General features: G+C 48.6%; 1 protein-coding gene across 8 annotated transcripts in view; it reads left to right on the forward strand.

The window, feature by feature from the left end:
* Window positions 1–23,744, forward strand: part of RAP1GAP2 (RAP1 GTPase activating protein 2) — a 218,431-nt gene that overhangs the window by 140,264 nt on the left and 54,423 nt on the right. For 7 of the 8 annotated variants that reach the window (XR_011561953.1, XM_070772829.1, XM_070772834.1 and 4 more), the window contains 5 exons: window positions 15,629–15,664; window positions 20,856–20,900; window positions 21,619–21,651; window positions 22,062–22,274; window positions 23,522–23,625. Coding sequence is in view for 7 of the 8 variants with exons in the window: in XM_070772829.1 (XP_070628930.1) it covers window positions 15,629–15,664; window positions 20,856–20,900; window positions 21,619–21,651; window positions 22,062–22,274; window positions 23,522–23,625 (431 nt within the window). In the remaining variant the exon portion in view is untranslated. The remainder of the gene's footprint in view (window positions 1–15,628; window positions 15,665–20,855; window positions 20,901–21,618; window positions 21,652–22,061; window positions 22,275–23,521; window positions 23,626–23,744) is intronic. The other variant, XM_070772830.1, reaches the window with a different exon arrangement.

Here is a 23,744-nt window from a genome sequence, read left to right on the forward strand (position 1 = left end):
ATCTGTGCTCCTCTGTCGAGGCTTCCTGATGCCGGGTGAGGGCCTGAGGGGACTCTCACCCACCTGCAGGCTGTGCCAGGTGGGGTGCCAGGGGCAGGAGAGGGAGGGACACTGCAGCTGCCTTCCTTCTGCCTGGCTCCAGACACTCGGAGCTGGCAGGCCAGCCCTGTGGCTGCAGCCCTCCCTGCTCTGTGCTGGGTGCCCGGGAAGGCCCTGGCAGGGGCCCGTGTCCTGTCACAGGGCCCTGGGGCTGTTAGGGTGACACTTGGGAATGGTGTGTGTGACGTTTCCCCCTGGCCTGGGAGTCAAGGTCCCTTCCTGCCAAGTCAGATTGTCCCTGGAGGCTCTGTGGGCACCCTCCTCTTTCAGCTCTGCCAGACCTTGTGCCCCTCCTGCTGAACTGGGGTCAGGACTGCTGTCTTCTCATTCACACCTATCTGTGGCAGGCGGGAGGTCGGGGGAGGGGGGTGGGTGGGCTGAGTTCTTTCCTTTCTTTCCCTTCCTGGACTGTGACTGTTTAGGGAGTGTGGGGCGTGATAGGATACTTGTTTGAGGGTTGGTCGAAAAATCCCCCAATCTCAGGCTGAGCCACCAGTAGCTCCAGAGCAGGGGGCAGGGTGTAAGCCTGGTGACCTTGTTACAAACCGAAATGTCCTGACACCCCTTGACCTTGGCAGGGTGTGGAGTGGTGCACTGGAGGGAGATGGGTACCATCTGATTTATCTTCCAGAAAGACTGTGTGGCTGATGTCCGAGGGGGCTGGGCTGGATAGGGGGTCACTGGTGTGGAAGCTGGGGACTGCCGAGGAGGCTGCTGCGTGGTCCTGATGAGGGGCAGTGAGAGATGATGGGAGTAGGGATGCTGTTGACAAGTGCTCAGACTTGGGAGATGTTTTGACATTGGACTTGCAGGCCTATTGGGGCTTCCCTGGTGGCTCATAAAGTGAAGTATCTGCCTGCAATGCAGGAGACCTGGGTTTGATCCCTGGGTCAGGATGATCCCCTGGAGAAGGGACCCCACTCCAGTATTCTTGTCTGGAGAATTCCATGGACAGAGAAGCCTGGCAGGCTATAGTCCATGGTGTCGCAAAGAGTTGGACACGACTGAGCAACACTTTCACTCTGCAGGCCTACTAGGTATGGAGAATGAGGAAAAAGAAATCAGTGATGATCCTGGGGATTTTGTCAGAGTGGGTGGACAATGGGGAAAACTGGCTAGGGTGGAGGAAAGCTTTTGAGGGGAAGAATTAATGATTAAAAAAAAAAAAAAAAAAGAGTTTCTGAGTGTTCTGTTGGGCCTAGTTCAGTCTGAGATGTCTGTCAGGCACTCAGTGAGATGTGGAGTTCTCAAACCCAGATAGATCTGAACCTGAATCTGGCTTCTGCCTTTACTGAATGTGTTCAGTTTGGGCAAGTTGCTTAGTCACTCAATGCCTTCCACCCCTCTAACCCTCCTTCCGTGGACTGACAGGCTAGCGTTTGTAATGTGCCTGCTCCAGTGCTCTAGTGCCTGGCATATCACGGGTACCCAACAGAGAATATCCTGGGACTCCCTAAATTTTTCTTATATCTTCTCATTTTCCAGCTTAGAAACATGCGATGGCTCTATGTTATACAGCGGCTTGTGGACTGACTTGGCTCATAGACACATTTTGTTTGGTCCATGTAGAGAACATTTGGTTATCAATGTCTAGAAGTTGGGAGTTTACATACAAATTGGGATTTCTGGCTTACCTTGAAATGTTGAAAACGCTGGTAACGTTAAGCTGGCATTCCTGCTTGCAGCCTGGCAGAAAGGAGCAGCAGTTGCCCCTTTTGTAAGGGATGTGCACTCTTCCATTACCATTGGTTCACTCTCCCAACTCTTTTTTTCATTGAGGGAAAATGTACACAACATAAAATCAATCATTTGAAGTGAACGATTCATTGGCATTTAGTATATTTACAGTATTTTGCAACCATCATCTCTGTCTAGTTCTAAACTATTTCTGTCACCTCCAAATCAAATCCCATTTAGCTCTTGCTCTCCATTGCCCCCCGCACCCCCCGCCCAGCTCCAGCCCCTGGCATTCGCTCATCTGCTTTCTCTTTCTATGGATTGATTTGCCTATTCCGGATATTTTGTAGAAATGGAGTCATACAGTATGGGACCTTTTGTGTCTGGCATCTTTCATTTGGGATGCTTTTCTGAGGCTTATTCACCTTGTAGCTCGTATGAGCACTTGGTTTCTTTTCCTGGCTGAATGATATTCTGTTGTGTGGATGCACCACAATTTGTTAATCTGTCCGGTTGTGATGGACATTTGGGTTGTTTCTACCTTTTGGCAAGTGTAAATGGTGCGACTCTTCAGTGCATGAATGAACAACATTTGTGTAAATGTGAGTATTTGTGTGAGTACTTGTTTTCGGTTCTTCGGGTATCTACCTAGGAGTGGAATTGCTGGGTCATATGGCAACTCTATGTTTAACTTATTGAGGACCTGCCAAACTGTTTTCCACAGCAGCTGTGCCATTTTACATTCCCACCAGCAATGTGTGAGGGTTCCAATTTTTCCACATGCTCGCCAGCACCTGTTATTTTCTATTTTTTGACTATAGCCATCCCAGTGGGTGTGAGAATGGTATCTCATTGTGGTTTTGATTTGCATTTCCCCACAACTCGACTGAAGGGACTTAGCATACCCATGCACACCACTTAATGATGTAGAGTGTTTTTTTCATTTTCCTATTGTCCGTTTGTATATCTTCTTTGGAGAAATGTCTGTTCAAGTCCTTTTCCTATTTTAAAAGAGGGTTGTTTGTCTTAAGTTATCAGAGTTCTTTATATATTCTGGATGTGCACGCTTATGTGCTACTCAGTGGCTTCAGTCGTGTTTGACTCTCTGCAACCCCATGAACTGTAGGCCACGAGGCTCCTCTGCCTATGGGGTTCTCCAGGCAAGAATACTGGACTGAGTTGTCATGCCCTCCTCCAGGGGGTCTTCCTGACCCAGGGATCAAACCAGCGTCTCCTGTGTCTCCTGCATTGCAGGCGGTTCTTTACTGCTGAGCTACCAGGAAAGCCCATGTGTTCTGGATACAGATGTGTGCCTTCCAAATATTTTCTCCCATTCTGTTGGTTGTTTTTTTACTTTCTTGATAATGTCCATTAAAGCACAAAAGTTTTGAATTTTTATGTTCAATAATTTATGTTTCCTTTTTTGTTGGTGTCGTGTCTAAGAATACGTTACCAAATCTAAGACCATGAAAATTTAACCTTGTGTTTTCTTCCAAGAGTTTTACAGTTTTAGCTCTTAGATTTAAGTTTTTGCTTTCTGCATGTGGTTTGGTGTACAGGTGTCCAACTTTGTTTATTTTGCACGTGGATATCTAGTTTTTCTAGCACCATTTGTTGAAAAGACTGTTCTTTTGGTCTTGACCTTGTCAAGAGTCAATTGGCCAGAAATGCATGGATTTATCTCTGGGCTCTAAATTTTATTCCATTGTTTATCCTTATGCCAGTAATACACTGTTTTGATCACTGTAGCCTTGTAGTAAGTTTTGAAATTGGAAATTGTGATTTTTTTCCCAAGAATGTTTTGGCTATTCTGAATTCCTTGAGTTTCCACATCAATTTTAGGAACAGCTTGTCAACTTCTGCAAAGAAATCCAACTTGAATTTTGATAGGGATTGGATTGAATCTGTTGATCACTTAGGGTGGTTATTGCCGTCTTCACAATACTGATTCTTCCAACCCATGAACAAGGAATGCCATACCATTTATTTAAGTCTTCTTTAATTTCTTTCATCAATGTCTTTTAGTTTTCAGTACTTGAATCCTTTACCTCCTTGGTTAAATTATTCTAGGGATTTTATTTTATTTTTTTGATATTCTTGTAAATGGAGTTGTTTTCTTAATTTTCTCTTCAGATTGTTCATTGCTGGTGTATAGAAGTACAAATGACTTTTGTGTGCTGATCTTGCACTCTGCAATTTTTCTGATTTTCTTTATTAGCTCTAGTAGTGTTTTTGTGGATTCTTTGGGTTTCCCATATTGGATCATGTCACCTGCAAATATAGTTTTATTTTTCCTTTTTCATTTCTTTCTCTTGTCCAATTGTTCAGGATAGAACTTTCAGTACACACAATAGTAGTGGAGAAAGTGGGCATTCTTGGTTCCTGATCTCAGGGGGAAAGCTTGCAGTATGCTTTCAGTATCATTGAGCATGATGTTAGCTATAGGTTTAAAAAAAAAGCCCTCATCATGTTGAGGAAGTTCCTTCTATTCCTAGTTTTCTGAGTGTTTTTTTCATCAAGAAAGGGCATTAGATTTTGTCAGATGCTCTTTCTGTATCGAGATGATTTTGTGTTTTTTTTTTTTCCCCTTAATTCCATTAATGTGATGATTGATTTCCTTCCTTATGTTGAACCAACCTTGCATTCCTGGGATAAATCCCACCTGGACACAGTGCGTAACATGCTGTTGGGTTTGATGAGCTAGTATTTTGTTGAGAATTTTTACATCTGTGTCCATCAGGGATATTGGTCTGTAGTTTTATTTCCTTGTGGTTTCTTTGTGTGGTTTTGGTAATGCTGGCCTATAGAATGAGTTAAGTAGTGTTCCTTCCTCTTTGCTTCCTCTGGAAGAGTTTATGAAGGATTGGTGCTAATTCTTCTTTAAATGTTTGTTGGAATTTACCATGAAGCCGTCTGACCCTGGACTTTTCTCTGTTGGGAGGTTTTGGATTACAGATCCAATCTCTTGTTATCTCTTCATTTTTAAATGTTACTTGCCTGGTACTTGTAGTCATTTGCATTTTCAAATCCTCTTTCATAGATTTAAAAATGAATCTGCCTAATTTTGAAGATGTCTTATAAAAACCAGCCATCCTCCCACTCTTTTCCCTGTCCTATCTCTGCTCTGGCCAGTTTGGTCCCTTTCACACCTCCTCTGCATTAAACATGATAATTCCATAGGTCAATGGTTCTCACAGTGTGGTCTCTGGTCAGGAGTATCGGTATTACCTGGGAGTGTGTTAGAAATGCAGATTCTCTTGGCGGCAGTGTGGTGGTGATGGCAGGAACCTGGGTTTTAACAGCTCCTTCACGTGGTTCCATTGTATCACCATTGCCATAGGTAATAAAGAGTCTTGCAGGCTCCTGACCCAACGTGACATAGTTGAAGCTGTGCCTCTGCAGGACTCCAGCAGCCAAGGAGCTATGTTCAGTGTGAGACGGTGGGAAGGGAGACCAGAGCAGGGAAGGAGAAGCATGAAGTGTGCATAGGGGAGAATTGATTGGAATAGGACCTGTGTCTGGATGGAACTTACTGGGGACTCCTGTTGGCTGTCCAGGGTGAGGGGTGCAGTCTGTGGTCAGAGAAGAGACAGCGCTTAGGAGCACATGCAGTGGCCTGGCCTGCCCTGACTGTAGCCATCCCGAGGAGATAGCTCCAGTCACTTACAGTCTCCCCTGCCCATTTCATTCTCATCTTGCAGGGCAGGGTCTTGAGTCATTCACTCAGGAAATGTTTCCTGAGCATCTCCTCTGTGCCAGGCAGCTGTAAACCCAGGGATATAGCAGTGAAGAAAATAATCAGAGCCCTGCCCTCAAGGGCTTTCCGTTCTCATGGACCATCCTTTGCCTTCCTCTACAGGTTTCAGCAGCCAGGCTGGCATCCAGCTGGCCCTCATCCTGCTATCCTGCAGATAGGGGCCTCTGAGCCAGCAGCTGAGCCGGGATAGCTCAGTGTGTGGTATGGTTGGGCAGCCCTGGGACACATCTGATCTGGTTCCCAACGGGGTGTGTGCTCTGGGCTCCCAGCTCCCCAAGTTTCCAAAAATCTCTATGAAATTCTGCAGGAATCCTTTTCTTTAGTGATGTCTTCCTTCCTGGTGGGATGAGAAACCTGCTCAGACCCCTGTTTTCTCCCCCACCCCAAACTCATCTCCATCCTGTTTTCGTGGGACCCCTGTGGGCTGGAAGACACCTTGTCTTCCATCCTTGTTTGGTTTTAGCCCTTCTGGTCGCTGTTAATATGACTTGGCCTCTTCATGCACGTCCTGCGTTGAGGCTGGATCAGGAGACAGTCGCTGCTGCCGTGCATGGAGTGAGTCCTGCGTTGGGTGCCGTCCCCGGCTCTGCAGACAGGCTCACGTTATCCGACCACAGCCCTGTGAGTCGGTGCGGTTCTGAGCCCCGTTGCAAGGCTCAGGTGCTCACACAACCTCGTCCTGTGTGTGAGCAGTGGGTGGGTGGTACCTCCTGGGCAAGAGTGTAAGAAGGCTGCTCACACACAAACACAGCCTGCCTGCAAGAGGGGAGCAGAGGAGCCCAAAGCTAGGGCAGGACCCCCAGCAGGGATCCAGTGGGCAGCAGATGGATGGTGGTGGGTGTTACATCTCCAGCGAGGTTCAGAGAGGAGGAGGAAAGAGGTGGGGAATGTGCTGGTGGGGGCCTCCGAGCTGCGATGCTGTAAGAAGGAAAGAACAGGTGGCCGCCCATCTGCTGGGAAAGGCCGCATCCACGTGTAGAGCTGCTGTGGACCAGAGAGAGGTAGGCCAGGCCGCTTCTGTCCCCAGGAAGAGGCCAGGGTGCTGAGATGGGGCGGTGGCCCTCCTGTACTGAATTTCTTCCATTGTTTCTGCTTCTTCACCACCTGGGCAGGGGGCTGGCACCAGAGTGAACAAGGAGGGGTGCCGGGAAGATTCCTCAAGACTGGCTTTGCAGTTCCTGTTCTCTCCTGCCTCTGTTACCTCGGACCTCCTCTGACCCTCTCCCCACAAGGACTTGCTTTGTCCTTCTAAAGAAGTTTGGGTAGTTTCTGTACGGGGAGGTGGGAGGACATGGCTTGAACCTGGACAGACCCTCGGGGCCCAGCCTGTGGATTCCTTAGCTGGGCGCTGGCTCTCGGTGATTATTTCATGGACTACTCGACTGGCTGTTAAAGCAGAGCCCAGGGGGAAAGCTGGCCTCTGCTCAGATTTGGGTGGTGATGGCTATTGCTAATAATAAGTTAGACAGCTGGGCCACTGCTACTGGTGAGGAAGCCGAACTACATTTCTTGCTAACTGATGGAGGGGGTGCCCTTCTGAAGGATGCTTCCGGCAGGGCCTCATTCTGTCCTGAAGGGCCTGTGGGATGATGCCCGTGAGTCAGTGAGCATTTATTGCATGCCTGCTGCGCGCCCTTGGCTGCGTGAGGCAGTCTCAGGGGGTGTGGACAAGGGTGGGACTGGAACTGCGGTCCCAGGCTGGCCTGAGTCACCTTGCTTCTGGGTGGAAAAGGAGGCTTGCTCTTTGCCAAGGCTGGCACCATCCCACTGGAAAGTTCAACAAGTCACCACGAAGTGGGGCCAGGTCAGCCCAGGCCGAGTTGCCACTGGCCAATTTCTGCTCCTGGACACTGTCCACGCCACAGTTGTCCACCCTGTGCGTTACTCAGGACTGAGGCTGAGTCACAGCCCTTTTATCTCATCATCTGTGCCAGCCCCGAGGCCATGGAGCATCTTCATTCAGGAAGTAGACCCATTTTTAACAGTAATCGAAACACACTGCCTCTGGGAAGATGCACGAAGTCAAGAAAAGCTTAATCAGGAGAAGGTGGGACTTCCCTGGTGATCCAGTTGTTAAGACTGTTTGCTTCCACTGCAGGGGGCACGGGTTTGATCCTTGGTTGGGGCCTAAGATCTGGCATGCTGCACAGCGGGGCCAAAAATTAAATAAATAAAAATTTTCATAAAAATAAAAGGAAAAGCTAACTACCTAAAGGTACTAGATCATCTCCCAGCAGGACAGAGTTTATTTCCAGAGTGAAGTTTCTCAGAATTCCTTATAGAAGTTGCTGTTTTTCCAGTAGTCATGTATGGATGTGAGAGTTGGACTGTAAAGAAGGTTGAGCACTGAAGAATTGGTGCTTTTGAACTGTGGTGTTGGAGAAGACTCCTGAGAGTCCCTTGGACAGCAAGGAGATCAAACCAGTCAATCCTGAAGGAAATCAACCCTGAATATTCATTGGAAGGACTGATGCTGAAGCTGAAGCTCCAACACTTGGCCACCTGTTATGAAGAGCCCATTCATTGGAAAAGACCCTGATCTGGGAAAGATTGAAGGCAGGAGGAGAAGCAGGCAGCAGAGGATGAAAAGGTTAGATAGCATCACCGACTCAATGGACATGAATGTGAGAAAACCCCAGGAGATAGTGAAGGACAGGGGAGCCTGGTGTGCTGCAGTCCATGGGGTCATAAAGAGTAAGACACGACTTAGCGATTGAACAATAACAAAAGCCATGGACCAGGCTCTGGCACTTCTTGTTTATATTCTTACTTCATCTTCACGTGAGCCCTGAAAGGCAGGGGCTGATTCCGCTTTCAGGTGAGGGAAGTAAGAGAGATTGAATCACAGGCCTTGTGCCACACAAACCGGTCAGTAGGGTGTCGGCCACTCTCCAGACCTGGATTTGACCACTGGATTCTATGGCTCCTGTTGAATTGACCCTCTGTATCCATGGGTTTTGCATCCACAGATTTAACCAAGGATTTTGATTTTGATCCCCAGCTGGTGGAACCTGTGGGAAAAGGGGGCACTTGTGCGCCATCATTTTCTTTTCTTAAAAAATTTTCTTTATTCATTTATTTAGTTTTGGCTGCACTGGGTCTTCAGTGTTTCATGGGCTTTCTCTAGTTGTGGTGAGCAGGGGGTACTCTCCAGTTATGGTGCACGGGCTTTTCATTGCACTGGCTTCTTTTATCTTTTTGGAGCGTGGGCTGTTGGGGGCGGGGGGTATGGGCTCAGAAGTTGTGGTACACAGGCTTAATCACACCAGTGCATGTGGATTCTTCCCGGACTAGGGATTGAACCTGTGTCTCTTGCATTGGAAGGCAACTTCTTAACTAGTCGACCACCAGGGAAGTCCCTGCGCCATTGTCTTTAAGGGCCTGGAGCATCCTTGGATTTCAGTATCCTCAGGGATGCTGGAACCAATCCCCCACAGATATTAAGGGAGGACAGTCTTTCTACCATACGCAAACCTCAGTAGCTTTCCAGGAGCTTCCAGATTAAGCCCAAATTCCTGACATTCAGAGTCTCTCAGGCCTGCACCCTCCTTTTCAGTCTGAACTTCAGGATGTTGACCCAGAGGCCTCGGGCAGCCGAGTTGATCCACTCACCGTTCATTGAGTACACACCATGCTCCTTCACCTTTGCCCTCGCTGTTATACCACTGCCTGTAACGCCCTCCGCACCCTTTCTATTGGGCTTCCCTAGTAGCTCAGATGGTAAAGCATCCACCTGCAATGCAGGAGATCTGGGTCCAATCCCTGGGTTGGAAAGATTCCCCCTACCAGAGAAGGAAACGGCAACCCACTCTAGTATTCTTGCCTGGAGAATCCCCATGGACAAGAGGAGCCTGGTGGGCTACAGTCCATGGGGTCACAAAGAGTCAGACAAGCCTGAGCAACTAACACACACTCCTTCTCTATCAAGTGATTCCTGTTTATCTTTTAAGGTCTGGTTGCATTTACAACCAGAAGCCTTACAAGAAGCCTTCCTTGATGCGGTCATTTTAAAACATGACCTCGAATTCTTTGACACTTCTCTCCTGTAGAGGTGGAACCTCATTCCTATCCGTTCGAGTGCAGGCTGGTCATGGACACTTGCTTCTGAAGAATAGGACAGGGACTTCCCTGGTGGTTCATTGGTTAAGAATCCGCCTTTGAATGCAGGGGACATGGGTTCAATCCCTGGTCAGGAAACTAAGATCCTACCTGCCACGGGGCAACTGAGGCCACAGGCTGCAGCTTCCAAGCCTGTGTGCTCTGGAGCCTGTTCACCACAGCTAGACTGAAGTCTAAGTGCTGCAACAAAAGATCCCACATGCTGCGAGAAAGTTCCTGCATGCTGCAACTAAGACCCAAAGCATCCAAATAAAAAAAATAAATATTAAAAAAACCCATAAAGAATAAGGAGTAGGATAAAGAATAAGGATAAAATAAGATAAAAGTAAGGACTAGAATAAGGAATAGGTGTAAAGGTACTATAGCTTCTTTTGTGCTTTCTCTCTTGGCTGCCTTGCTGTGGGTGGGTTGGGGTGGGGGAGGGTCAGCCGCCATGCTGTAAGGACACTCAAGCAGCCAAAGGAGAGGTCCGTGTGATGGGAACTGGGCCTTCCTGCTGACAGCTTTGTGACTAAACCATCTTAGAAGCAGATCCCCTGGCCACAATCAAGCCTTCAGCCTCTGCTGACATCCTGAATGCAACTGCCTGAGAAACCTTGAGCCAGAACTGCCCAATGAAGCAGTTGAATTCCTGACCCATGGACATTGTTGTGAGTTGCTAAGTTTTGGGAGTAATTTGTTACGTAGCAGTAGTGAACTAATATTCTTACCTCCCAGCAAGGAGTGCTGCCTGCCTGCTCTGAACCACTGGTCACCTGCAGCATCACTAATTTTGTCTCATAGTTTTTAAGATCTGTTGTTGTTGTGTGGTTTCAAAGTCACGTCCGACTCTTTTGAGACTCCATGGAGTGTAGACTGCCAGGCTCCTCTGTCCATGGGATTTCCCAGGCAAGAATACCGGAATGGGTTGCCATTTCCTCCTCCAGGGGATCTTCCTGACCCAGAGATTGAACCGGAGTCTCCTGCATGGCAGGCAGGTTCTTTACCACTGAGCCACCTGGAAGGGGGCCCTTCCCCAGTACTTCCAGTGACCAGTATTTAATCATGTGGGGTTAATTGATTAACTAGCACAAGAGCATTGTGTAAGAACACACCTAAGGTTTTTTTTGGTTGCCAGATATAGATACCAATGGGTAAGTTGGATGTGGGGGTGATTCAAGAGAATTTCTTTATCTATAACACACAGGGTCATGATTAGACCTGGAAATTAATTGGCCTGAATTCAGGGGCTTTCTGTGGGCACAGAAGGCTGTAAAACTTGTGTTCCTGGGAGTGCTATCTTATGAAAGTGCTGGTTGGGGCATACTGTAGCAGGAGTTGGGGAAGGGAAGAGAGGCATGTTAGAGCCTCTGATTATGTGTTGAAGTCTTTGCAGTTGATTAATTACAGAAATGATTTATAATTATTATAGAAAATTGAAAAAATACTGAAAAGCAAAAAATTATCCTTAACCTATAACTCAGCTTGGCAAATATCCTTCAAGAGTGATGTGTACATCCACAGGAAGATATATATGTTGGAAAAAAAAAAGCATCAGGACTTCCCTGTGTGGTCCAGTGGTTAACAATCCGCCTGCTAATGCAGGGGACACGGGTTCAATCCTTGGTCTGGAAAGATTCCACGTACCTCAGAGCAATTAAGCCCATGTGCCACAACTGCTGAGCCCACCCTCTAGAGCCCATGAGCTGCATCTGCTGAGCCTGTGCGCCCTAGAGCCTGTGCTCCTTAACCAGAGAATCCACTGCAGTGAGAAGCCCGAGCACCACGGCTAGGGAATAGGCCCCACTCGCTGCAAGGAGAGAAAGCCTGCACTCAGCAATGAAGCCCCAGTATGGCCAAAAATAAATAAGTAAATAATAATTAAAAAGGGACCATATTGTTCTGATCCTTACTTTTCTCACTGAGCGATATGACATGAGTCTTCATACCAACATAACCAATACAGATCTCCTTTTAGAGTTATTTTATTGTATGGACATACTTCCGTGTATTATTTATTTTTCCCTTATTGATATGTACTTCAACTATTTCCACTGTTTTCAACCCATAAACAATGTTTCTACAAATATCCTTGTATACACTATTTTTGTGTAGTTGCCCAAATAGCGCTTTAGTGTAAATTCCTTACAGTAGGTTTACGGACCAAAATACCTGAACATTTTTCAGGCTTTGGACACATTGTACCAAATTGTCCTTCAGAAAGTACCAGGCACACGCTTATCTGTAGTCCTTGCCAGCACTGACTTTTCTTTTTAATTTTGGCCAATCTGATAGGTGAAAGATGTTATCTTCTTATTATCTTAACTACTTTAATAACTAGGGAGGCTGGGCATGTTTCACTGGTCATTTTATATTTCTCCTTGAGCAAATTGAGTCCTTCGCATATTTTTGTTTCCTTTACAAAACTTATTTCTTTGAAACTGAACTATGCAAGTAATGTAGGTCTACATGCTTGTGAAGCATCCCATATATAAAGCAGAACTCCCTTCCCTACTCTCTCCCTCTTCTTGTTATAATAACTTTTTGACAGTGTGAGGTATATTCTTCTGTATTATTTTCTGTGCATTTATATACATACCTATAAATAATTTTAGGTTTTGTTTTTACTAAAATGCGGTCACGTTCTCTGTGATGTTCTGAATTGCACCCCCGCCCCCCTATATTCAATAGATCTTGGAGAGCATCTTATGTTAGCAATATGGAACTACTGCTTTCTTTTCGAAACATATTTATTTTGGCTGCATCCGATCTTAGTTGTAGCATTCAGGATCTTTCGCTGTGGCAGGCAGGCTTCTCTCTAGTTGAGGCATGGGCTCTGTAGTTGTGGTGTATGGGCTTAGTTGCCCTGAGGCATGCGGGATCTTAGTTCCCCAACCAGGAATCGAACCTGAGTCCCCTGCATTGGAAAGCGAATTCTTAAGCACGGGACAACCAGGGAAGTCCTCAGATTTCTTTCCGAATAATTGAGCAGTTTTATTTAAAGTCTACAGTTTAATGGTTTTTAGTTTATTTACAGAATTGTGTAACCATTACCACAATCAATTTTAGAACATTTTTCATCAGCTCCAATAGAAACCTTATATCCTGTAGCTTCCAAATCCTCCATTTCTCTGAGCCCTAAGCAACCACAAATTTACATTCTGTCTCTATAGATTTGCCTATTCTGGGCATTTTATATTAATGGAATCACATAATATGCAGCCTTTTATGTCTGTGTCCATTCACTTAGCACAGTGTTTTCAAGGTTTTTCCATGTTGTAGCATGTGCCAATACTTCATTCTTTTTTTCAATGGTTGAATACTATTCTAGTGTCTGGATATCCTATAATCTGTTTATTCAGAAGTTGATGGGCATCTGGGTTGTTTCCACTTTGGGGGGTATTATGAATACTGCTGCTGTGAACATGCGTGTACAAGTTCTTGAGTGGACGTGTGTTTTCACTTGTCTTGGGGGTATATACCTGGGAGTGGAATTACTGAAATGGTAGTTCTTTTTATGTTGCTGGGTTCAGTTTGCTGGAATTTTGTTGAGAATTTTTGCATTTATTTTCATAAGCTGTATTGGCCTGTAGTTTTCTTTTCTTGTGATGTTAATTTTGGTGTCAGTGTAGTACTAGCCTCATGAAATAAGTTGGGAAGTGTTCCCTCTTCTATTCCTGGAGGAGTTTGGGAGGAATTAGTATTACTTTTTCTTTAAGGGCTAGAATTTACAACTAAAGGCCGTCTGGACCTGGGCTTTTCTTTGTGGGTAGTTTTTTGATTACTAATCCAACCTCTATTATTTATTATAGGTCTTTTTAGATCTTCTGTTTCTTCCTGAGTCAGCTTTGGTAGTCTGTGATGGCTGGGGATTGTCCATTTCATCTGCTATGTATTAGTCGCTTAGCTGTGCCCCACCCTTTGTGGCCCCATGGACTGTAGCCCAGCAGGCTCCTCTGTCCATGAATTCTCCAGGCAAGAATACTGAAATGGGTTGCTATTCCCTTCTCCAGAGGATCTTCTCAACCCAGGGATTGAACCTGGGTCCCCCGTATTGCAGGCAGATTCTTTACTGTCTGAGCCACCATGGAAGTCCCCATTTCATCTAAGTTATCTAAATTATTGACACATGGCTTCCCATAGTATTTGTATTTTATTCTGTGTAGCTTATTCTGATCAGTTTCCTATAGGTCGATATTTAAGTTGTTTCCACTTTTTTTTTTGCTGTTACAAACAATGCTTCAGTGACCATTTTATTGTGTCTCTCTCTGTGTTCATGTGTCAATGTGTTTATAGTATATGTTCTAGAAGAGGAATTGTTGGGTCAGCGGTTTGTGTATTTAAAAATGTTGATTGATTGTTTCTATCTTCTTATCCTCTTTCTTCTCATCTTTCTATCCTTACTAATTTGTATAAGTTCTTTTTTTAAAAAGTTGTCTGTTTATTTGGCTGTGTCAGGTCTTAGGTGTGTCATGCGGGCCTTCTGTTGCGGCTTGAGGGTTTCTTTCTAGCTGTGCTGTGCAGGCTCAGTGATTGTGCTGCACGGGCTTAGTTGCTTTGCAGCATGTGGGATCTTAGTTCACCAGCCAGGGATCCAACTGCCTCGCCTGCACCGGGAGGTGGATTCGTAACCCCTTGACCACCAGGGAAGTCCCTGTGTAAGTTCATTATTATTCTTGGTATCCTGGAGATTGGAGTTGGTTAGAATCCACAGAGCAAATGGGAAGGATAGATTTGAGAGCTGGATATTTGTTGGCAGCTTCTGGTCAAAGGTGCTTGACGTGGGTGCCCGAAGCTTGTCCTCAACCCTGAACATTCACATGTGGGGTTTCCAGACTCTGGAACCTGAACTTTGCAGAGGTTGGAAACTCTGCCTCTGATGGGCCAGTTTTAGCTTGGGAGAGGTCACTTGGAGTCTGAAGCAGGGCCTGGTTTCTGCCCATGACTCCATAAGGGTCCTTCCATGGTGGTTCTCTTCTGAGAATGTGGAGGCTGACGGGGACATCAGGCAGTTCTGGCCTGTGGGTGCCTGCAGAGGAAGGCAGGATGGATGCCCTACCTCTATGTGGAGAAGCGACAAGGACATGTTTTCTTTTCACTGCTTTCTTTTGTTCCCTATTCATCTGGGGACAGTCCATTCTGTGTGCTGATTAACTCAGGGCTTGCCAATGCCCAGAAGAAAGTAGAGCTCTTTTCACAGAATGGGAAGTGGGGACACTTCTGGTGGAACCTCTGCCTGTGTTTTGTTAGGATACAGCTTTCAGCCCCTCACCCTTCCATTCCACCTTCTTTTTCTCTTTTTGGTCTTATCTGGAGTTTACAAAGTTGGCACCAAAGTAGGTTAAAATTTTTACATAGTTTATGATTTTAAAAGTAACCCATCCAGGCTCCTGGAGGCTGCAGTTTTCAGGCTTTGCTCTCAAGTTCTCGGGTTCCCAAAATGTCCCTTGGGGACAGCGGACAGGGACAGGCAGAGGTGACCCGCCAGGGCTCAAGCTTTCACAGCTGTTTTGGTCAGGGCGGCATGCTTTAACTGGTTTTGTATGCTGGAATTCTAAGTGAGACTTTTGTGAGGAGACAGAAGGGGCTGTGTGTTGCCACAAAACTTGGAAGTCTATTTGTGTGGGACATCTTGGCCCCACTGTTGGGTTGAAAGCATCCCAAGCACAAATGCTGCCGGACGGTGAATCTCCAGGCGCTGGGGAAACCTCGGCTTTTCCCAGGGGCCCCTCCCTCTTGACAGAGACTGAGTAACTGTTCTCTCCAGGGCCATGTGCCAGCCTGGGCGCGCTTTGTTCCCCGTCTTGTTCTATGGGGTGTTCTGGCCCTTCCAGCCCTGCAAAGGCGAAATCAAATTATCTTCTTTCTTGATCCAAATGAATTTCATCCCTGGGGAAGCCGGGGTTGAGCTTCCAGACAGTCAGCAGGGAGGCTTTTTCTCTCTACCTCCTGGCTGACGCCCTGTCTTTGTCTCTCTGCCCTGTTTGTGTCTTTCAGTCGGCGGAGTTCTTCGAGATGCTGGAGAAAATGCAGGTAAGCATCCTCAATGTGGGGGTGGGGTGGGGTGGGGCAAGGCCCGGGTGGGAGTGCCGCAGTGACCTCAGGACACAACACCAGGAGAAACCCACGGGCAAAACTCAGGTCCTTGGAGGGAGGGCAGAGGGGAGAGCACTCACAGTTCTGAGGGCCTGGGCCATTTCCACGTGAACAGCACTCAGGATTCTGGAATGGTTCCTGCCTGAAGGATGGAGAGAAGATAAACAGAACCTGCCAGCAGGGCAGACGGATGTGGGGAGGGTTTGAGAGGGTCCGTCATTCCTGGAATGGGTCAGAAAGAAAGCCCCTTCTTAGAGGAGTCATCTCACGTCTGGGAGGCAGAGCAGCCAAGTAGGAGACAGACCTGAGTTCAAATCCTGCTTCTAACACTCGCTAGCACTAGCTCCTACCCTTTTCTGAGCCTCTGGTTCCTGTTTTCTGTCTACTCACTGTTCTCGCTTCACTCTGATGCCAAACGCGTGGCCGTTTTCCCACACTAAACAATTCAGCGACACCAGCTGGGTGCCCTACAATTTCACCCAGTTCTGACACAGTCTCCCTGGAGATCTCACAGGTGAAGGGCTCAGTCCCACAAGACCACCCTCCTCTGACTTCAACCCCAATCCCAAATCCAGATTATCACTCGTGTTTTGACTCACTGGCTATAAATCAGAGGTTCCCATGATCACTCCTTGGTTCCATTAATTCACTAGAGCGACTCACAGAACTCAGGAAACCCACTGACTTACTAGGTTAACAGCTTATTATAAAAAGAGAGAACTCAGGAACAGCCAGATGGAAGAATGGCCGAGGGCAAGGTATGTGGGAAGGGATGCAAGCTCCCATGCCTTCTTCGGGAACAGTGTGTGTTCACCAGCTAGAAAATCCCCATCCTTGTGGGTTTTTGTGGAGGCTTCTTTAAACAGGATGATTGATTAAATCATTGGCCATTGGTGATTGATTGACTCTCCAGCCTCTCCTCTGTCTCTGGAGGTTGAGGGTGGGGCTGAAAGTTCCAACCTTCTAATCAGGGTTGGTTCCCCTAGCAACAAGCTCCCATCCTTAGGGGCTTCCCAGAAGTTACCTCATTAACATAAGCTTATGAATAACAAGACACCCCTTTCACCTTTCTGGTTCTGGAGCTGTTTCAGAAATGAAGGACAAAGGTTCAAATGCTGTAAAAAGAGATGCTCCATTGCTCTTAACACCTAGGAAATGCCAAGGGTTTTAGGTTTTTCCTACGTTTATAGTTGGCTTTCTACAATTAGAAAGAGCTTTCCCTTTTCTCCGTTCATTTATTCATTTGTCCATCTATCCATCCATCCATTCATCCATTCACTCATTGGTATGGACTCATGGATTCTGATTATACTATAGTTTATAGTCTATATAATAAAATCTTTATTTTAATGCTCAAGTTATCTTAGATTTGGCCAGTGGGAGCCCCTGGGACCTGGCTGCTATACCAAATATATATTAATATTTCTCATAAATCATGATAGCACAGGTTCTGCAAATGAGAATGCAAATACCCACTTACATGGTTGTCCGGATGAAATGAGAAATAACAGTTACAGATGGGAAGAAGATGCTGATGATAGCCTACACATTTCAGACACTTCTCTGGGCTCAGAGATTGATAGGTGTCACCTCATTTCTTCCTGAGAAGTCCCACAGGAAGTAGGTATATTGTTATCCCCATTTCACAGATGAGAAAACCAAGGCACAGAGCTATTAAGTAAAGCACTCAAGGGCTGATAGGTTGTTATGGTAGCTTTGGAGCCAGAAGGCTTAGCTACTATGTTATGGTGGCTAAGTAGACGCTCCAGGCTCCAGGAAGGAAGATTCTGTAGTGATGGTTTGGAAGCTCTAGAAGGGAGGCAAATGAAGTGCCCACAGTCAGCCTGAGACGCAGGTGGAGCTGCTGAGAGGGTGACTGCCACCAGCAATCAAGCATGGTCCTCATGGAAAAGCCAGGTCGCCGCCCTAAGGGTGGGGAGAGGTAGGGATGGTTGAAGGGAAAACTATTATTAGTGGTTGTGTTATTATCACAAGCAAGTTATTAAAATCCCCTTCTGTGCCCAGCAGTGTGTAGACTACAAGCTAATTTATATGTATTTAGGGAACCTACAGTCAAGTTCGGAAACAGGGAGGACCTTGGCCTTGACAGTGAGTGGTGGGAGGCAGCACATAATTAAGTAAAGCCGGGATTTCTACCTCAATCCCTGGAGTCCCGCTCTGCACTCTGCCAAGCTGGTGGGGAATTTGCAGCTTGCCCTGCCTTCTCTCTGGTTGCTCCTGCAATCCACTCACCCCTATCTCTTTACCCACTTCCCTCCCCCTAGCCCTGACTCAACTGACCTCATCATTCTCTTGTTTCAAGGCTGCTGAGTTGTCTTCTCAGCTAGATTGGGAGCCTGTCAAGGGCAGGGGGTCTGTTTTATTTTTTTCTGGCCATACTACGAGGCTTGCAGGATCTTAGTTCTCTAACCAGAGATGCAACCACGCCCTCTGCAGTGAAGCTTCAGAGTCTTAACCACGGGACCACCAGAGAATTCCCAAGGGTCTGGTTTTTATGCTTCCTTTCTGTCTCCACGGCAGGTGGCTGACCCCTGTGGGTGGGTGGTCAGTTTCATCTCAGTTGAGACTACCTGGGGCTGAGACCAGGCTTCCCAATGCTTGGGCCTCTGCCTAGTGCCCACTGGGCCCCAGCCTCCAAGGGGCTGCAGCTTCCAGCTGTTCCATGTGTCTGAAAGTCATGTGGGGAAGTGGCTGGTGTGAAGTGTGGCCGGAGTCTGTCCTTGAGTGTGGGCGCCCTCTTTCATGCTGCGGGCGTGGAGACAGAGCCTCAAGTATTGTAGCATCCAGGGCTCTCTGAGAGTTGTGAAGAGCTGAGACTAAGATCCAGGACTCCTGACCTCCCTGACCGAGAGTCAAGGGATTTGAAGAAGAGCAAAATCCTTTGAAGCAACAGAAGTGCACAAGCTTTGGATCCCTTCAGTCCTGGGTTCAAGTTCTATCTGATACTCTCTAGCTGAACATCCTTGGCCAAGTCATTCTACCTCTCTGAACCTCAGTGTCCACATGGCCAGGGATGAGGGAGGGGGCCATAATCATGACACCTATAGCAAGGAGATCAAACCAGTCAATCCTAAAGGAAATCAACCCTGAATATTCATTGGAAGGACTGATGCGGACGCTGAAGTTCCAATACTTTGGCCACCTGATGTGAAGAGCCAACTCATTGGAAAAGACCCTGATGCTGGGAAAGATTGAAGGCAGGAGGAGAAGGGGGTGACAGAAGATGAGATGGTTGGATGGCATCATTGACTCAATGGACATGAGTTTGAGCAAGCTCCGGGAGATAGTGAAGGACAGGGGACCGAGGTGTGCTGTAGTCCATGGGGTCGCAAGGAGTCGGATACGACTTAGCAACTGACTTAGCAACTGAACAACAATAGCAAAGGCTGACGCATGGAGAGGCCCCAGTGCTGGGCGGCAGCTCTGTCGGGGGGAGGGCACTGGAGGAGGTTTGCTCACCTGCCCAGGGCAGTTTCCAGGGAGGGATGACTAACGAAGGACAAACAGACCAACTCCTGACATCACCCCTCTCTTCACCCTCCCAGTTTGCTTCCCTGGTCAGGGACTGCTGTCCACTCAGGTGGTTTTCATCCCATGTGGGGAAAGGAGGGCCTGTCGAGTGGGAGGGGCCCTCCCCACGCCCTCCTGGACGGCGCTGCAGGTGACTCAGTCCCACCAAGTCCGGAGAAGCCCGAGTCTAAATCCACCCAGTGAGTGAGCAGGAGTCCTGGGCTCTGAGGGCTGCGGGACAGGCCTCCGCACTGTAGACACACGGCCTGGCTTCACCTCCAGGTGCTGACAGCCACTAGCTCCAGGAACCTCCTCCCAGGGCCCCCGCTTCTGTGTTGGTAAATAGGTGCTGAGGGTTTTCAGAGGAGACTGAAGGAGGGAGCGCTGTGCAAGGTCAAGCTCCTGCTGTGTAATATTATGATCAGGCAGGGGCTGCTGCAGGACACTCTTCTCTCCAGAGGGGCCTGCGTGTCCCAGTGTGTCCCAGCATCTCACACCCTTCTCGGAATTTATTCAAACAGTTTTGGGGACACCATGTACCCCAGCCCCTCAAAACCCACTTAAGTCAGAACGTGGCACCGTTGGACTGGGCCCTGCTCCCCAGAAGAGCACCTTCCAGACGCCTGCAGATGACGCCCTTTAATCCAGGCCCAGTGAAGGTGCCTGACCCTTGCGATGACACCTCTGTGAGATGGATGGGTGGATGTTAGAATCCTCATTTCGCAATTGAAGCTGTGGAAGCTGCAAGAGGCTCAGCTTCGTCAAGGGTCACTGGCAGTAAGACAACAGCAGAGTGAGGACCGGGCCACCTGCCTGTCAGCCGTGGGGCCTCCCACCAGGGAGGGGTGGAGCTGCTGTGGCATGAGGTCCAGCCTGCGGGTGCCGACACCCCAAGATGCAGGTTTCCATCCCTCACCCCTCACCTGTTGGCTTTGAGAGAGCCTGGTGGAGATGTTTAAGCACCGGAATGGGTCTTGCCTGGTGGTACAGTGGATAAGAAGCCGCTTTGCAATGTAGGGGACATGGGTTTGATCCCTGGTCTGGGAAGATTCCATGTGCCATGGGGCAACTAAGCCCGTGTAACCAACCCCTGCTTGCTGCAACTAGGGAGAAAGCCTGTGCAAAGCAACGAAGACCCAGCGCAGCCAAAAAAAAAAAAGCACCAGCATAGAAAAGCTGCTTACCTATAGCTTTTACCATATTCTGACCACTCTTCCAAGGGCTCAACACATTCTCAACATTGAATCTTCACTACCAGAGTAGGTGCCGTTTTCATTCCCATTTTACAGATGGGAACACTGAGCTACACAGAGGTTTTGTGACTTGCCCAGGGTCATCAGGTCGTAAGTGGCAGTGTTGGGATTTGAACCCCCATGATCTGGCTTGGAACCCCTGTGATCTGGCTTGAGCCCATGCTGTTAACCTGCTGCCTTGCCCGAGGCTTCTGTGAGGCCTGAGTGTGTAAGGGCCGCGCCAGCTGCTGCTGCTGCTGTCACTAACTGCCAGCTAAGGCAGCTGCTCCTGATAAACTCCTCTGTTTGGCTCGTCTTCTGTGACCTTTGCTTTTCCATGGATCCTCTTTTCCTTGTTTCTGCAGGGGATCAAGCTTGAAGAGCAGAAGCCGGGACCCCAGAAGAACAAGGTGGGCTGGGCGGGTGTCAGAGACAGGGGACACAGCGGGCTTGCTGGGTTCTGCTATCTTACGCTGTCTACCTCAGATTTTCACCATGAGCCACTTAAGTGATCACACCATGTTGACTGGGGCATAGTGGGCAGCAAGGGGGGCCCTGGCTTGATGCCTTTGGGGCAGCTTCTGGGTGGACTGGGGTGGAGACAAGGCTTGAGGCTCAGCCTGGCTTCTCTGCACCCACTCCTGTGAATGGACCACATGCCGTGTGTAGGGGTATCGGGCTCTGCTCCAGGTTCCAGAGGCATCAACTCTCAGCTTCAACTTCCATTGCCCAGGCCCAGGGGTGCAGCTCATCACTTGGAGGTCAGCCCTCTTACCTGGAGGGGGCTGGATGGGACCAGAGGTTACCTTCCTGTCACAGCCTCCTAGGGTGAGCAACTGGGTTACCAGAAGTGTGGGCCTCAAGCGCTTTGCATACTGCGTCTTCAGCTGGCAGGGTTTGCACTCAGGTTCTGTCACTCTGGGAAAGAACTCAAGCCAGGTTCCAGAGCTGCCTCTAGGCTGTTTTTCTGTCCGGTGTTCTGCCCGTTGATCCTCCCAAGGCCCTGCTGCAGTCTGCCAGGCCCCCAGCCCACTACCTCCCCCATCTGGGAGAGGGGAATGCAAACAGTGGTCAAACCTGATGGGTGTTGCGGGGATGGATGGTGACATTGTCTGGTTTGTCTTGCAGGATGACTACATTCCGTACCCCAGCATCGACGAGGTAGGAGCCCCCTGGCTGCCTTCAGCTCTGGGTCCTGTCTCTGGGGTGCAGCTTGGGGAGCTGATGGTGATGATGTTGATGGTCCCTGTCCAGCCCCACGTGGGAGAGAACGCTGGCCCTGGAACTTGAGGGCCTGAGGTCTCTTCCCATTATCCCCTTTGTGACCTCAGCTTTTCCATGGGTAAATTAGAGGTATCTGCCACAGCTTTGCACCTCTGGTGCTCCAGGGTCGGTGAAACTGGAGATGTTGCAGGGCTTAGAGGAGGGGTTCATGTTACTGCTTTTGGCCTCAAAGATGGGATCCCCTCCTTGGAGTGGTTGGAAGGTTGAGGGACACCCCACCGGCACCCCTCCCCTCCTTCTGTAGACCCGGGACAGGCTGCAGTGCCAGACCCTCCCTCTGCCTCCAGGTTGTGGAGAAGGGAGGCCCATACCCCCTGATCGTCCTGCCCCAGTTTGGGGGCTACTGGATTGAAGACCCCGAGAACGTGAGCACACCGACCTCCCTGGGCAGCAGCATCTGTGAGGATGAGGAGGAGGACAGCCTCAGTCCCAGCACGTTTGGCTACAAGCTTGAGTGCAAGGGTGAAGCCAGGGCCTATCGCAGGCACTTCCTGGGGAAGGTAAGGCCCGGGGACCCAGGGCAGGGAAATAAATAGCTGCTGGAGGTGGGGGTGGGGGCAGGAGCCTGGCGTTCCTCTCCAGGCCCCCTTTCTCTCTGTCTCTCCTCTTCTGAGTCCTGCCCCTGTCCTTGCTGCCTACCAGTGTCTTGACTGGCTCTGCCCCTTGGGCGGGGATGGGGGGTGAGGGTGGGGCAGACGGAGCATCTGCAGAGCCAGGAAGGCTCGTGCGTGATGGGTCCAGGTTGGGAACACCCCCGACACATATTTTAGAAGGTGATGGAATGGGTAGTGTTTGGAGGTGAAGGAGAGTGGAAGGAAAAAAAAAATGTTCTCACACTTAGGAAGTCTGTTTCTATCAAAATAGTACAAGTCTCTTGTGTCCTCATTCTAGCAGGTCCCCCTTGGTACTTGTACCAGATGATGTGCTGTGAGCCTCTGATGGCTTAAAAGTGACGACTTTACATTTCCTTAAATATATTCTGCCCACCAGACTTGCCAGGTTCCGGAAGTCCCGAGGGCAGATTCCCGAAATCTCCAGCCTAAGGCAGTTTTGCAGTCTTAGGAGTTGTGTGTCAGCACCTCCTGGGGAATGTGTTAAAATGAAGATTCCAGGGCCCCACCCTGAGATAACTGGTCCTAACTAGATGGGCTACCTGAGCCGGGGAGAGACCCACTGTCTAGAGCACCAACTGGTTCCACCCTCCCAGCTTTATTCCTGCAAATAGTCTGAATTGGGGAGGATTGCCCCTGGGAGCGAGGCAGCAGACTAGGTATCTTGTGGTGAAGAACTTGTGCTTTGGTCAAGACAGATGTGGAACCCTGGATCTTTCACTTATTAGTGATGTGACCTTGGATGGTTAACGACTCTGAACGTGGTTTACCCATCTGTGAAATGGGCACGATGATGTTTTCTTCTGCATAAAGTTAAGAGTCAGGATTAAAGGAGTGAAGGGATATTGGGCTTTTAGTCCAGTGCCCGGCAGGTCCTGGGACTCCGGGCAGTTGGAACCCGTTACTGTGGCCCTTCTCCTCCTTCCCCTCATCTGCCCCTCCCCCCACCATCACCGGCAGAACCACAAGATTCCCTTTTGTCTCTTCCTTGTTGCTCTGGGTCTTCTGACTCCTGGTGAAGCAGGTGATTTGGGGGAACATGTCTGGAGGGTGCCCTCCTGGTGAAGGAGGTGATTTGGGGGAACATGTCTGGAGGGTCCTCCCCATCCTCGCTAATGTCTGATTTCTGTCTCTAGGATCATCTGAACTTCTACTGTACCGGCAGCAGCCTGGGAAACTTGCTCCTGTCCGTCAAGTGTGAGGAGGCCGAGGGTGTTGAGTACCTTCGGATCATTCTCAGGTGGGGCTTTGGCGCTGTTGGAGGCCACGCCTCTAGTGGCCGGTACCCAGAAATACCGGTCTGACCGGTCTGGTCTGGGTGTGCTGGGGAAATAAACCTGGCTGGAGTCTTGGGGATCT

Source organism: Bos indicus, chromosome 19 (assembly GCF_029378745.1).
Source record: "Bos indicus isolate NIAB-ARS_2022 breed Sahiwal x Tharparkar chromosome 19, NIAB-ARS_B.indTharparkar_mat_pri_1.0, whole genome shotgun sequence".
NCBI lineage: Eukaryota > Metazoa > Chordata > Mammalia > Artiodactyla > Bovidae > Bos > Bos indicus.